This window comes from Atta cephalotes (genome assembly GCF_000143395.1).
Source record: "Atta cephalotes unplaced genomic scaffold scaffold00004, whole genome shotgun sequence".
In the NCBI taxonomy this organism is placed as follows: Eukaryota; Metazoa; Arthropoda; class Insecta; order Hymenoptera; family Formicidae; genus Atta; species Atta cephalotes.
In genome coordinates, this window is record NW_012130068.1 from 6,008,142 (window position 1) to 6,024,033 (window position 15,892).

At 27.1% G+C, this 15,892-nt stretch overlaps 1 protein-coding gene across 1 annotated transcript; it reads left to right on the forward strand.

Annotated features, from left to right (window-relative positions):
* Positions 1–7,286: 7,286 nt before the first annotated feature.
* LOC105625992 (glutamyl aminopeptidase-like) lies at positions 7,287–12,870 on the forward strand. Its single transcript, XM_012207300.1, has 14 exons — positions 7,287–7,422; positions 8,995–9,427; positions 9,554–9,701; positions 9,791–10,064; positions 10,209–10,379; positions 10,442–10,539; positions 10,634–10,768; positions 10,859–11,157; positions 11,220–11,305; positions 11,395–11,519; positions 11,664–11,876; positions 11,956–12,193; positions 12,272–12,404; positions 12,489–12,870. The coding sequence occupies exons 1-14, from the start codon at positions 7,287–7,289 to the stop codon at positions 12,868–12,870; spliced, it is 2,871 nt and encodes a 956-aa protein (XP_012062690.1).
* Positions 12,871–15,892: the final 3,022 nt, after the last annotated feature.

Consider the following 15,892-nt stretch of genomic DNA (forward strand, 5'->3'; position numbering starts at 1 on the left):
GCATTGTTATGTGATTATAAACATTTTGATATTAATATTCCAAAAATCATAAAATTGCGCACAAAATTATATAAAAGTATTACACGCGGATGCAATTAGAAATCAGCGATTTGTTGTCAACTCTGACATAACTCCATAGGTGACCCGATGGCAATCGAATCATTATTACTTACATAATTAACAAGCGATTTGATGTTGCACGGCATCCGAATTCCGTATGTCTTCCGTAAATAATTATTGTATATTAAATTCAAGTTTAATCGCATAGCCTCGAATAACGATTTCGCAAAACGATTGTTATGAAAGCGCATTATATATAACGCTTAAAGTTAATTACGCAATGCGTGATAATAATTAAAATCTATCATTTTATTATAGCGACTCGTAATAAATAATGAACGATTAAATGTTTCTGTTACAAGAATCACTATCGCACAATAATCACGAACGAACAAATTTTTTTAACAATCGAGCAATCACATAAATTTTTTAATTTATATTGTGAATCTTTACATTCTATATAAGGTGTGCGTTTCACAGTAATGTATGTAGGAAATATAATGTATGTAGGATGTGTATAGGTGATAGTTGATTATGAATATACATTATTTACATCAATTACGTCTATTATTTAACATCCTGCATACAAATAGATAATTAAATTAATTCTACGAAAATATAGGTCACTATTGAAACATACAAAAGAAAATTAAAATTACTTCAAACAACACGCATGTTCAAAATTGGGATAAATAAGATATCTTAAAGATAGAGCAAATTCGATTAGACATACATATTCAAATCATCATACACAAATTTAATTTGAGTGTAAAAGAAATATGAATATTTCAAATGATAAAATATATATCTTACCTTACATATTATACTTAACATATTAAAGTATATTCTACGATTTAACCGGTTTCTACATTGAAAGAAAACTAAAAATAAATACTTGTTTAAATAATTTTAAGTAAATATTTATTAAATATAAAAACGTATATTTATTTGATATAAAAACCATTAATTTGATTTAACTCCTTTTTAATTTTTTTTTATTGAATAAATACTTATAAATAATTAAATGTTTATTTAGTATTATATATTCAAAGAAATATATATTAAGATTTAGGAAATTTGTTTTTTCAATCAAATTCATTATTAAATATATGATATCTAAAGAAGTATTAATAAATCTTTAACTGATATGAGTTTAAATTGTAGACAAACAATTTAAGCATTAAAGTTCATTAAAGTTCATTAAAAATTTATTATTAAAATATATTACTAAATTGTTGAAATAAATTCGCTCGTTTTTTTGAGTATTCTGAAGTGCGTTCCACTAGATATTTTGTCATTCCAATATATTAATATAAAAAATATTGAAAGGCTCGTATGACTTTGTGACTGCAATAAGAATTTAGATTTTGAAATATTTTTAAATTTATTCTGTCTTATATTGATATTTTTATATAACTGTTTTTGCTCTTTGCGTTATTATATTTTTTACAAGACTTTCTTGCGAATTTATATTACCATAAGCGTAAGTATTTGCCATCAGTACAACTGTACAAATTTGTGCTCTCAAATATATACGTATTCGTACAACTCTATTTATATTTCTACTGTGATTTAGAGTCTTTTACTGCGACCAAAATGACCTTTTGACAAATTTGTAGATTATAATTAATTCAAGCGCGAGATCCCTGCGAGAGGCCATGATTTTTTTTATTTTAAACATAAATCTCAAAAAAAGTAACATAATCAGTCACGAATCATTTTTTTTTTAAGCACACGCTTTAAGAGAATAGTTGTTTTAAGCCATAAGCTTTAAAAAAGTAGTTTGTAGGGGAAATAATGGTTAATATAATATGATACTTAAGACGTCAAAACGAATGACGCTTCATTGTAGTCAGTGGAATCAGATTTCATCACGGTCATAGTTACGTTCTGTTCCACACGAATGTAGGTTTTGTTAAGACAATATCGATATAAATACATATATGTATATATTAACGCTGTATTTATATAAAAATAAATTATTGTTATCGATGCAGATTCCATATCGATGCTGTTTTCATGTTGTACTTGTCATTATTTTACAATACATCATGGATTAATATAATAATGGTAATATTTCATAGATGTAAATGTGACATAACAATCTTAGACTCATTAATTAGGTTTACTTACGTATGCGATTTACTTACCTATTATTTGAGAGTCAATGTCTCATCCCGCGTTTCACTTTACAGAGAGTGCAACACAAACACGAGGTACTGAGTGACGAAATTGCAATTTATCCCTCGTCGTAGATCGCACAGATTGTGTATCCTCCGTAAAGTGCTAATAATTGCTTTGCTTAATCACGTATATTCCTAGAACAGACGCACCTTTACAACATAAGTTTACGTAACTCTGTATTATGAAATTTCTGTTGTTTCTAGATTTTCGCCCTGTTCGTATTACATACTTGGCATTTAATTGTGCATTACGTGTTTGCAAATCGTGATAAAGATATATTCTCTTGTGTGCATAAACTTCGGTCAGACATTTGACAGTTTACTGAGAGTCGGACGTGACTCTTTTACGATCCCTGCAATAAGATTTGCCGGATGTACATACGTAACAGGTCCATATATTTCACAATCCTACAAGGATATATCGCAAGAATTGATAAAGTAACATTATAGAATAAATTTTGAATCTTGTAAGTGACAAGAAAGTAAAGTATATTAACTTTATGAGCACTCATTGTAATCTTATGTTATAATTACTTTACAATTATGACATTTGAAACTATGATTGTATATACACGAAATGCATCTGTAATGTGATAACTTTAATCAATATTATGACTCATATATTAACAATTCTATATTAAATATGTGATAATTTTTATTACTTTTTATATTTTTATTCACACATAATATTGAAATATATATATTTATTAAAATTTTATCCTCATAGCCGTAATATTTAATATTATTAACATTATCCGAAGCATGAAAAATTATATATCAAATTTTATTTTTTTTTCTCAAAATCTTTTGAAAAACCTTTTATAATTTCTTTCTATATAAGTTTTATTTAAAAAATAAAATCAGATAATATCTTCGTATTTTTAAAAATTGTTTACCCTTAAATAATTGGATTCAATCTTAATATTCGAATAAATTTTGTGACAAAAATTAATTTTTTTTGTTTATAGATAGTTTAAAACATTTTAAAGACATTATGACTTTGAAATTTATATAAACAGAAATCAAAAGTAGAAATCAATAAAGCGAATGAAAGCGCAGCGCAAGTACGCAAAGTAATAAAATAAAAAATTTTAATTCCAAATTTAAATTTACGACGTCACCTAAATAATTTGTACGTGTTGACTTATTTTCTTAAGTTCTCCTCAATAGTGAAATATGAAATTAGTGTGTATATATTCTCTGCAAAATTGAATCAACAAATTGTTTTGTTTTTGCATTTTTGAATTGTGCATTTTTGAAATAATAACTTCAAATGTAAATTAATAGTATTGAAAGTAAACTCAGCAGGGTAATCATTCTTTAATAAAATCCTTTGTAGAAAAGTACTAATATGCAGTAGCATTTATTATTGCATTATTATTACACTACAGCAGTAATGTAGTGGCGTAGTAGTGCGCAATAGTGCAGCAATTTGCAGTAGTGCAATAGTGTATTAGTGCTGTTATAGTGCTGTAATAATGTTGTAGTGCTTCAAAATACTATTAGTATTAATAGTGTTCAGTAGTATGTTTCTATAAGGACTAAGGTAAATTTTATTTTCACACCTTGGGCCAGTCTCACAGCTCTGATTAACTTAATCAATTGATTGTTAGTATATTTATTGTTAATTGGAGTTGACCAATTGCATTTGCTATTCAGCAGAATTGAACCAATCATAGTTGATACTTATCGACCGATTAGGTCAATCGGAGTTAGTGAGACTGACCCCTTCTCTCATAAAAAAAGAGATAATTTCATGCAAAAAATGCATTGGTATGACAGAACCTTTTAAATATGATTTTAATTAAGAAAATGTCAAAGTACTTGATGTCGGGCGGTTTTTTTTAAACAAAAGATTAATTCTGAATTTCTTCATATTCATATGTAAAAAAATGATCTTAATTTACGTTCTGACATTGAAGGCTTATCTATCATACTTATCTACTTTTAATAGATGTAAAATAAGTTTTATCGCTTAATTATTTTTCTATATATCTTGATCATTTGACTTAATTATTTTTAAGTATTTCGTTTATGTTGATCTTTCTCTTTCAAATATTTACTCTGTTGATCAGTAGGATGCATCCGAAAATTCATATCATTTTTTATGTACATGACTCTTCTATGTTTTCTGGTTACATTATTGTAATGCGATAATGTTTAATTTTAACATTTATCAATTGTAATCCGAAGTTTTAAGAGGATTCCTGTGTTTGTCAAGGTAAGTCACTTTCTTATTTTAAATTACTTTAATATTTTTAATTATAATTGATTATTGACTATTTAGTATATTATTAACAGATTTCTAAAACAAATCTGGTAATTTGTTGGTGACTCAATTTTAACATATAAAGTATGTACACATACACACACTAATTTTGTATTTTAAGTTATTTGAATAACATCATCAATTTTGGAATAAAGGAATAAAGATTTTTTACTTTATTACTTTGCGTACTGATAATTACGTTATTCTCTCTTCGCCCTATTGGTTTCTACTTTTGGTTTTAACATCTAGAGTCTGTAACAAGATAACTTTTGAAATGGTATAAATTAGGAACTTTAATAATGATAATTATGAATTTTGACATTAAAAATTTAAATAAACATATATAACATATTAAATATTACTATGTAGAACTATAAATAAATTGTAAAAAGAATATTCCAATTTCACATGAAATTAATATATAATTTAATTTCATAAGATGACATTATGAATGAATCAAGCGCTTCTAATTGCACTTTCCACAATGTAGGAGCATTCCATTTATTGACCTTGCCGGTGACCGTTAATTGCATCAATTTCAACAGATAAATGAACGCGTGTGTACATGATGATTAATTCAAACCAATTTTCGTGAATTTGAATACAAGTCGTTGATATTGTGTCATTAGGAACAAATTTTATTAAAAAATTTTTTTGCATATTTGCATATCGCCGCCAATTTAAACAAACAGTTTTCTTCCGAATAATAGAGCGAGGAGAAGATTGAGAAGAAGAAACTAAATAATAAGTTTTCAATTAAAAGATCATATGACTTTTAATTTAGTCTTATGTTGTGTTTTAATACTTATTGTCATACATATTTCTTGTATCTACTTCACATAATATTCCTTGTATTTCAATTATGCAGCGGAAGAGCTCGATGAATACATGAAAACTGTAAATGTGTAAAAAAATGATTATATTGTATAATTTTCAAAAAAAAGAGAGAATATATATTGAAAGAAAAGATTGACTGAATATGGTATAACATTTTAATCCATCTAAATTGCTGCAGCAGCCAATATTTTCAAGAGATCCGGGTTCGACTCCCGGCAATACTCCGGGGCAATATTTTTCGCAATAAGTTTATTACAGTTTTTTAAGATTAAATTTGGGAAATTTGGGGGGATTATTAATATTTTAGATTGATTGCATTGAAAGTTCGACAACCATATCGGCACGCAATTATCATTTCTGAAATTAATTCATTTATATAAATATATAATAATTCAACATCTTAACATTCAGATCATAATGGTGTTTCGTATTTAAAGTAATATATTGTATTTAACATAAATGGTCTTGTTTCCAAACTTATTGTTAATAAAAATTGTGTTTCTTCTTTGTGATTTATTTCTAAGAAAGGAAAACTACATCAATTAGTGATAGTTTTGATGATAATTTTTGAAAAGAACAAACAAGAAGATTTATAATTATTATGAACATTTTTTATGATTATTTTTTTAAAATACAAATAATAGAATAACTTCCTGAATTATAAAATACGTTAATTAAAAGAAAATTAAATCGTTACATCTATGCGCATAAATACAATATATTAGTAGTATAGTAAAAAGAAATCCTTTATTTTTCCATTCAATTTCACGCAAAAATAATGGATTTCTTTTTACTACACCTAATATATCAATGAATATATATCAATGAATGTAATTTTTATCGTCTCCTCAAAAGAATGTTTCTTATCTCCCATAATGTTATCATCAGTCTAATTAAAAATTCTGCGGTATTATCACATTAAATTATGATTAGACCAACCTTGTTAAAAATAACCCCGACGAATAAGAGAGTTGATACAGATATCAAAAGTAGTCAATTGTTGTTCAAATCAAATAGATAATCAAATAGATTGGGAAATTTTGTGTAGAATGAAAATTTTTCATATAGAGATAAGAACTATTATAAAAACAATACGGCAATTATATATTCTCACAATTAGATTTTGTACTGTGACTGAATTATACAACTTGATATGCGCAGATAAAGTAATCGTGCTAATGAAGTAATCCGAAGACAAAAGTCAAATGTCCTAGAAAGCATAAACGAGATAGTATACCAAGGTAGGCTTTATTCACTACTTTATAGTGGACTATAGTGGCGCAGAGCATTTTCTAACTTTAATTAATTTTTAGAAGAAGTTACGAAAGAGTTTTGTATCGTCGTGTATTTATTGTTTATTAAACTGATATAGATGTTGTTTATATCATGTAAAATTGAAGCAATCTTTGATCAATCGTACATATTTAATAGTACATATTTTAATAGTATACATATTTAATAGTAATTATGCGTGTCAAAGAAATATTCAGCTAATTGTTATTTTTGCAATTGTAGAGCAAACTTATTCTAAATGTAATTTTATTTAAAATTGAAGAAATAACAACGTATATAGAGTAATCCCAACTCATAATAAATAATCGCTAAAAATCGAACTAAAAATATTTTGTCTCGAAGTTGTAATTAAAAAAAAATTACACATATTGTCATTTATTTTTGAGATCTATATTTTAGAAATCTAAAAACTTTACATTTATTTTTTATATTTCGAATAGTTATTGAGCGTCGTTGATTTTGCAATTTATCGATTTTTCCCCTTACAGATTTAATAACCTTCTTTACGCTTTGCCTAAAGTAATTGAGAATTCACAGAGGGTAGTAAATTAAATTACGCGGTTTCCTTTGTTGTATGCACCCCAATAATGGGTAACATCGAAAATCGACCGAAAGGCGGCGCACCTCGCCTCGATGCAGCATTAATGAAATCGGAATCACTTTGTCGTAGCAAATCCTGCAGCGTTTGCTTTATCCTGAGTTTAATTTGCATCCATCTGGCAACCTTAATCATTGTATTAGACCAAACTATCGTCGAGGCGGAAAGCTACGGTCAACATGGTAAGAACATAAAAATTCAAATTGTTGTCAGTCTTAAAATGGAGTATTTTCTCAAAAATTGCTCCTGTAATAATAATGTGTCATACTTACTGATTATAACATTGTAGAGCCACAAGTTTTTGAAAAAAAAGAGATTAATCCACAAGAAAAATTATAAAATATAAATCGAGGTGCATTTAGCGCGTTTAATGAAAATTTAATATTTAACATGTTTGCATTTCAACGCAACAAGCTTCGTGGGTATCTCATATGAGTTCATGATGTCTTGGCGGTAGATTTAAAAATTGTTTGAATGTTCCAACAGTTCTCTTCAGTATGGCATAGTGAAATAGTATCTTTCTATACTTTAAGATTAATTGGAGCCTTTTTTTTCGAAAATAAACAAAAGTTACTTCGCTACCGACGAAACATTTTTTATATTTTTTAAAAATAATAATAAAATCTTGTCCAAATAATTTGCCTGCAATCAAATATAATAAAAAAATTGAAATTATGTCTATTTTCTCACCTAAGAATATTATTTTTAAGTTTTGTTGATAATTAGCTAATTAGTTAATGTTGCGTATAAACAATATTTAAAAAAAATTTATTAAGAAATTTATTTGTATTTTAACAAAATAATGAGATTATGATTAGATATCATTAGAAACAATTAGATCTAATCTATTACTAGATACAGTTTTTCTGTTGAAGAGAACAAGTGCTTTATTTATTGTCAGACTTATTATTTAACAAAATTATTTTCATATCAAAAGTTATTTTTAACTTGAAGTATAGTATGGATTAAACACGCAAATATATTCGGACATCTACAAATTGTTTAAATCAATTCAAAGCGAAATCATATTCCGATTTCGTGATCAGCTGATCGGGGAAAAACTCGTGCACGAAAAATGAACCACATTTTACAGCGATCCAATTTAAAATAATTTACAATAATTAATTTAATAATTTATAATAATTTAAATTAAACAAATATTTTATATTTGAAATTTAATACAAATGTTATTTCACTGATCATCTATAAGGATTCAATAAAATAACTGTTATGATTTATTTAAAATGAAAAATATAAAATGAAGTTCAGAAATTTATTTAAAATATAAATTTGTAAGAAGCGATAAAAAATTGATTTATTTAAAACAAAAAAATATAAAATAGGTTCAGAAAACTTAAAATATTTAATAAGAAATAAATCAGAAAAAGTTATTTAAAATAATAAATACTAGATAATTCTTTTATTTTGTTTATTTTAAAATATATATTAAAAAAAAATAAAGCTCTGATAATGACTCATCACTTTCTAAAAATGTTTTATATTCAACTCTCTTTTGATTCATTCAACAGGTAACAAAATTTTGTTTTCAATTTATTGTGGAATAATATATATATCTAGCCTTTTATTTCTTCATTGATTTCATCAGCATATATATAAAATCAATCAAATATAATATTAATCAGATAAAAACTCTACAAAAACTCTACCTTCTACATGATGCGTTATTCATCTGAGCAATTTATAACGATTATTTATAAATAATTATTAATTAGAGATAATAATTTTTTTTGTAGATTCGAATAGACCAGAGACATATACAATAATGTTTGATCCTGATGAAAGCTTGAGATTGCCAAAAGAAGTCGTACCTATTCATTATGACCTCTATTTGCATCCAAAACTTAAAGAAAGTACATTTTCCGGAAAGGTGACCATTCTTATTGATGTCAAACGGAATTACAACAGGAGATTCATAGCTCTCCATCAAAAGAATCTCAATGTAAAATCTGCAAAGTTAACGTACGATTTAGATGAAAATTATGATATTAACATCTCTTACATCAATAAGCCTTCCAAATATGAAATTTTTACGATATTAACTGACAACGAAATTAAATCCGGATTATATCACTTGAGCTTAGAATTTGATGGAAGTCTAAAGGTCAAAATGGATGGATTTTATTCCAGTACATATCAGTATACGAGTGATAATATTAATAAAACCAGGTAATATTAATTTATTATCTTACAAATAAATAATGTACAAATTTTGTGATGTAAATTTAATTTACATTTGTTTTTAATTCCGTGATGTAACAAAATAAATTATAATGTATCTTTTTTAATCAACAGGTACATTGGGACTACTCAGTTCGAGCCAACATATGCTAGACAAGCTTTCCCATGTTTCGATGAACCCCATTTGAAGGCAGAATTTTCGATAAAACTGGTTTATCCCATGGATGATGGTTATCATGCTTTGTCTAATATGAATGTAAAGGTGAATAATAATTTTTAGCGGCATTAATTGTCATTTCTTCTGAAAACCTATTAAACAATTGAACAGTTTATTGAGTCATTTTTTTTTAGAGTACGGAGATACATACACCAGAACGTAATTTAGCAACAGTGACCTTTGCAAAAACTGTGTATATGTCCACGTATCTAGTTGCTTTTGTTATTAGTGACTTTGTTGGCACAAGTAAAATGGCAAAGGGCTTAAATGGGCGAGAATTTCCGGTTAGTGTTTATACCACAAGACTTCAATCAAAGGAGAAAAGAGATTTTGCAGTGAATATTGGCGTAAAAGCTATCGAATATTTCATAAACTTTTTCAAAATAGATTATCAATTACCAAAACTCGGTAAATATACAACAATAGATTACAAAAAAGATTTATTAATTAAAATACAGATAAATTTGTTATATACGCTTAAAGATCTCGGATTAATTAAATTCTTATGTATACATATATATATATATATATAAAACTTTATCTATTATACAGATATGGTTGGGATTCCCGATTTTAAAGCCGGCGCTATGGAAAATTGGGGCATAGTGACTTATAGAGAAACAAGGTTGATTTATGATGATCGTAGTAACTCCATTTATGATAAGCGCGCATTAATTAACATAATCTGTCACGAACTGGCACACATGTGGTTTGGAAATCTCGGTAAATATATCATATCTTAATTAAATGTGTTAATGAAAATGTAAGATATATCTTTTTTTCAGTTACTATGAACTGGTGGAACGATTTATGGCTCAACGAAGGTTTCGCTACATTTATGGCTTTTAAATGTTCAGACGCGGTTGTACCAAATCAGGAATATGTTAGTCATCTCTCAATAATAATATGATCATACATTGATATAAAAATTTAATATGATAAAAAATATATCAATAATATATAAATATTATTTTCAGATGGAGCAATTTCCTATATGGATAATGCAGAATGTGTTCGTTTCCGATTCAAAATTAAGCTCTCATCCTATCGTTTATAATGTCCAAAATGCAGATGATATTGTAGCAGTCTTTGATGACATATCTTATCAAAAGGTATACAAATCTGATATCTTAATAATAGTTTTTATCTTGTTTACTAATTTTTTTATCTCATTTATTTATTCAAATTATTGTCTATTTTAGGGATCATCTATAATCCGCATGATGGAAAATTTGTTTGGATCTGATGTCTTCTTCGGTGCAATTAGTAACTATTTGAATAAGTATGCCTATAAGAATGCAGAGACGGCGGATCTCTTTGAGATTTTGCAAGATGCGGTTAGAAACAAATTAAATGTAACAGCTGTAATGGACACTTGGACGCGACAAGAAGGCTTTCCCGTTATTAATGTCAAAAAATCTAAAAACAAATTTATATTAACCCAGAAACGATTTTTGGACGATCAAGATGCCAAATTCAATCCTTCAGAATCCAATTACAGGTTACTCTCCAGTTACTTTATTTACTAATTGACAAATATTCAAATTATGTTATATCTTACAGATATCGATGGACCATACCTATTACTTATATCACTAACAGAAACAAGAAAGCCACTCTTGTATGGTTCGACAGGAATGCAAATAAATGTTCGATTTCGTATTATAATCTTTTTATTATACGAATTGTTTCCACGTTATTTTTGTTCTTTGTTATTGTAAAATTTTATATTTTATAGTGGTGATTAAGGTCGACAAACATACCAAATGGATCAAATTAAACGCAGGCCAAGTTGGCTTTTATCAAGTTAATTACAAAAAGGAATGGAAAACTTTCAAGGAATTGCTTTGTTCTTGCCACACGGTAAAATCATGCAATTTTTCCAATTAATTCAAAAGTTATAAACAAAAAATTATTACTATATAAATTAATACGCATTATATTCTCACTTTTTAATTAATAATCTCTTCGAAAATTTATTTAGACCTACTCTTTTTTTTATTACAGAAAATATCCTCATTGGATCGAGCAAATCTTTTGAACGACATGTTTAGTTTAGCTGATGCCGGTGAGATTGAATATAACACTGTAATGGATATAAGTGTATATCTCATCAAGGAAAGTCACGCTTTTCCATGGGAGGTTGCGAAATCGAAATTGATGACGATGTATGCTCTATTGACTTCTTCATCTAAACCATATATTGCGGACAAGTTTCAGGCAATATATTAATCACATTGTTACAAATTATTTTTGCCGTTATAAATATTATTTTTTCATGTACATAATGTATTTTTAGTCTTTTGTATTGATGTTGGTAGACACCGTCTACAAGAATAATGTAGCTTGGATCGATAAGACAATTGAAGATGTTCCGTTAACATATGTGAACAGAATACTGCGATCTACGGTAATCGAATTGGCCTGTGCAATGAATTCACCTGAATGCCTAAAAAGAGTCGGAGAGCTTTTTAAGGAATGGCTGATAGAAGAGAAGCCGCAGCATCCTGATATTCGCGAATTGGTTTATTACTATGGTTGGTCTATTTAATCATCCATTCTCAAAATCATCCGATTATTAAAAAGTTCTAATAGAATACAAATCTTTTATTTAGGTATGCGTTATCATTCAGATGAGAACGAGTGGAACATCATGTTTGAAAAATTTAAAGACGAGACCGACCCCAGCGAGAAAAATAAAATAATGATGGGGTTATCAGGCATAAAATCCACTAAAGTTCTAAAGGAGTTAGTATTAAATCCATAAAAATTGACAATTTTTTAAATATATTTTTTAAGCAAAATTAAATAATAATTTCTATTCTTTTTTAGGTATATTACCAGAGCAACTAATGAGACATATGTCCGCACTCAAGATTTCTTGAGATGCTTAACTATGATTTCCATGAATCCCGATGGTACATTATTAGTATGGAACTGGGTACGCAAGAACTGGGAATTTTTAGTGAATAGATACACTCTGAATAATTCATATCTTGGTCGACTTATACCATCCATTACACGTTCCTTCGCTACACAAAGTAGACTAGATGAGATAAAAGCCTTCTTCAAGAAATATCCTATAGCTGGTGCCGGTGTTGCTAATCGAGCAAAAACTCGCGAGATAATCTCAAAAAATATCAAATGGCTCCATAAAAATACTAAAAAATTTGATAAATGGTTTTTAAAAAACTGGCCACTTAAGTCCTATTAAATGTACCAACATAATATGTCGTATACAAAACAACTAAAAAAATGAAAGACTTACATTATCGATTTTTAACATACATTATCGATTTTTAATAATTTATCATATACCTCAACCGTTGAAAGTATTACCAATAGCCTGAAAATAATTAATTGTGATTTTGTTTATTACTACGAACAGTTGTTACGAAAAGGAACTCTTGCAAAATACTATGCTTAATAAAATTATTCAATATATTAAAATTACACTACGATTAAATATTTTGGTTTATTCACACAATTACCGTGGCAATGATTGATAGATATGCTAAATACGAAGGCAGTTTTAATTATATATATATCACATTTTATTAACACAAGTGATTATTATCCTCAAATGTGGATTTTTTGTCTCATAAGATATATGAAAAAATTATCATCAAATTATGAATATTGGATCTATTATATGATCAATTGCATTTTTTAAATAGCTATCAATAAGATATTGTAGAGAATGATGTATTTTTTAAACATATTTAAAGAATTAAATATCAATCTTAATATTTGAATAAGTTTTGTGATAAAAATTAATTGTTTATTGCTTATTAATTTCAAAATTAAAATATTTAGAAAATATTGCGATTTTTAAATTTACTAAACTTAAAATAAATTAAACTTCAGTAATAATAAGTATGACATTACAAATTTAAAATAAATAAAGATAATACAGGTATAAGAACCAACCGCAGAACTTGATGCATAAATTAAATTATTTTTTACTGTAGGTCATAAAAATTCAAGAATAATGTTCTACTTCAAGAATATTATACATTGTTGCTTTACATACATTGTTGCTTCACACAGTTCTACAAATTTGTACAAACATATTTTATAATATTAAGGAATATTATAGGCAATGAAAAAATTTAAAAAAATATTTTAATTATACATAGAATCGTTCACACATATAAATTAATCTTATGCGACAGTATGAATGAATCAAGTGTTCTTAATTGTACTTTTGAAAATACGATATGAATACGCTCTACTTATTAGCTTTGCCTCGTGACAGAGAGGTGGGAGTCATTAATTATATCAATTTCGACGGATGTTAATGAACGCGTGTGTACGCGACGGTTAATTCAAGTCAATTTTGCTAGCGAATTTGAATGCAAGTCGGCTGTCATTGTGTAATATTCAATTAAGAACGATTTTCGTTAGAGAATCGGCTCTTACATACCGTCACCAACAGCACTTAAACGCGCAGTTTCTCTCGGATGATCGAGCGAGAAGGAGATCGAGAAGTGAAATTGAATGATAGATCTTTAATTAAGATATAGTTACACAAGATTTTTAATTTATGAGTTTCCTCCGCGTTGTTTAAATATTTTTTATCGTATGTCTTTCTTGTACTTCATGTAGTGTTTCTTGTTTTAATTTACTGTGTAACGAAAGAGCTTTTGAAAACCAAATATAAATAAAGTATGTGTGAATTTGTGCAATGAAACAATTACATTTATAATTTTCAAATAATAAATAATAATTAATAATTAATAATGAAAGAATAGAATACTAAATATTTTCCTGTGCTTTTCTTTTTAAATAAGAATATGTGGAAATGAAATTGTTAAAGTTGGAAGAACTCAAAGGTATTTGTAATAAATCACATTATTGTAATGAATAAGTGAATATTTTTTGAAAAACATTATTAATTGATAAAATTGTATTTTTTCTTGTAACTTGTTTCTTTGTAATTTATTTGTATATAAAAAAACTGTTTTATTATAGTGAGAGTTGTAATATCAATTTTCGAAATAAATGAATAAGAAATTTTACAATCATTTTGAACATTAAAAAAATATATTTATTCTCAATCACACTCTATAAATGTATTAAGAATTGAGTGCCTTATAATATATAAACACATCTTATAATTTTGATTTTTTAAATAAATATTATTTTATTATAAATATAATATATACAACCAAATTTATCATTACAACATGCTTATACTATACTATATTTAGTATAAATAAAATAATTTAATAATTTTAGAAATGTATGAGATTCTTGTATTTAAAATAGCAAAAAAATTACTAGAAAATTAATAGAAAAATAATTGAAAAGTAACTTGTTATTTTTTAAATAACTACAATTGTAACATATTACTTTTCAGAATTCTGTTAAAATTTCTACGATATCAACGCATATTGTGATCACCTTGACTTCGTTAAAAGTGACGTGAAATCGTGGAATAAAAAAAGAGAGAGTTAAATAGAGAGCTAGATATGCTAAAAGCAATATAGGATAGTTGTCAATCGGATAGATTGGAAAATTTAATGTAGCATGGAAATTTTCCAGACACACAAAGATAAAAACATTTGTTATAAAAACTCTACGAAAGATCGCATATTCTCATTTGTATTTCGTAATAATAATCAGTTTGTTACTCGATATGTGGGTAACGTACCGATGAATTAATCCGAGGACAAAAGTCACGTGTCCTAGAAAGTACGAACGAACAAGGTAAGTTTTATTATATTTCGTAGTTTTATTGTGCATGAAATAGTATCTTTAGACAATATTATTATAACTTCGGAATACGATTTGTCTTGAACTAGAAAAGTGCGATATCATTTCATCCCTTCGATCGAATAAAAATTTCACTTATAAATACATGAATTTAAAACACAGTAAGAGAATATTGCTTTGTTTAATAATAATTATATATTTTGTAATATTAGATGTACAACTTTGCTTCCGCCGTTTTCCTAGATGGCTTTAACGGTAAGTGATGGTCGAAATAGATCATAGACGTCATACAATAAACTTGGGCATCTGTCAACATAACCCCATAGAAACATTAGTCGATTTGTGTCTGCATCATAAAGTTATTCTCGATTGAAAATCAGTTTACGAGCCAAATTCTCGTCATTTGCGGGAGGTTTTAATTTTTTGCTTTAATATGAAGAAATCTGCGGCTGAGGCTCATCGAATGCTCTCAAATACTTATGGTGAGGCCGCTATTAGTGAAAGAACGTGTCGTGAAT

What these genes read in the sequence shown, in the direction of transcription:
- LOC105625992 (XM_012207300.1), top strand. Translation starts at nt 7,287, where the DNA reads ATGAAATCGGAATCACTTTGTCGTAGCAAATCCTGCAGCGTTTGCTTT. An exon ending in ATATTGCGGACAAGTTTCAG is followed by an intron (nt 11,877 to 11,955) that starts GCAATATATTAA and finishes ATGTATTTTTAG; the next exon opens with TCTTTTGTATTGATGTTGGT. An exon ending in TCCACTAAAGTTCTAAAGGA is followed by an intron (nt 12,405 to 12,488) that starts GTTAGTATTAAA and finishes ATTCTTTTTTAG; the next exon opens with GTATATTACCAGAGCAACTA.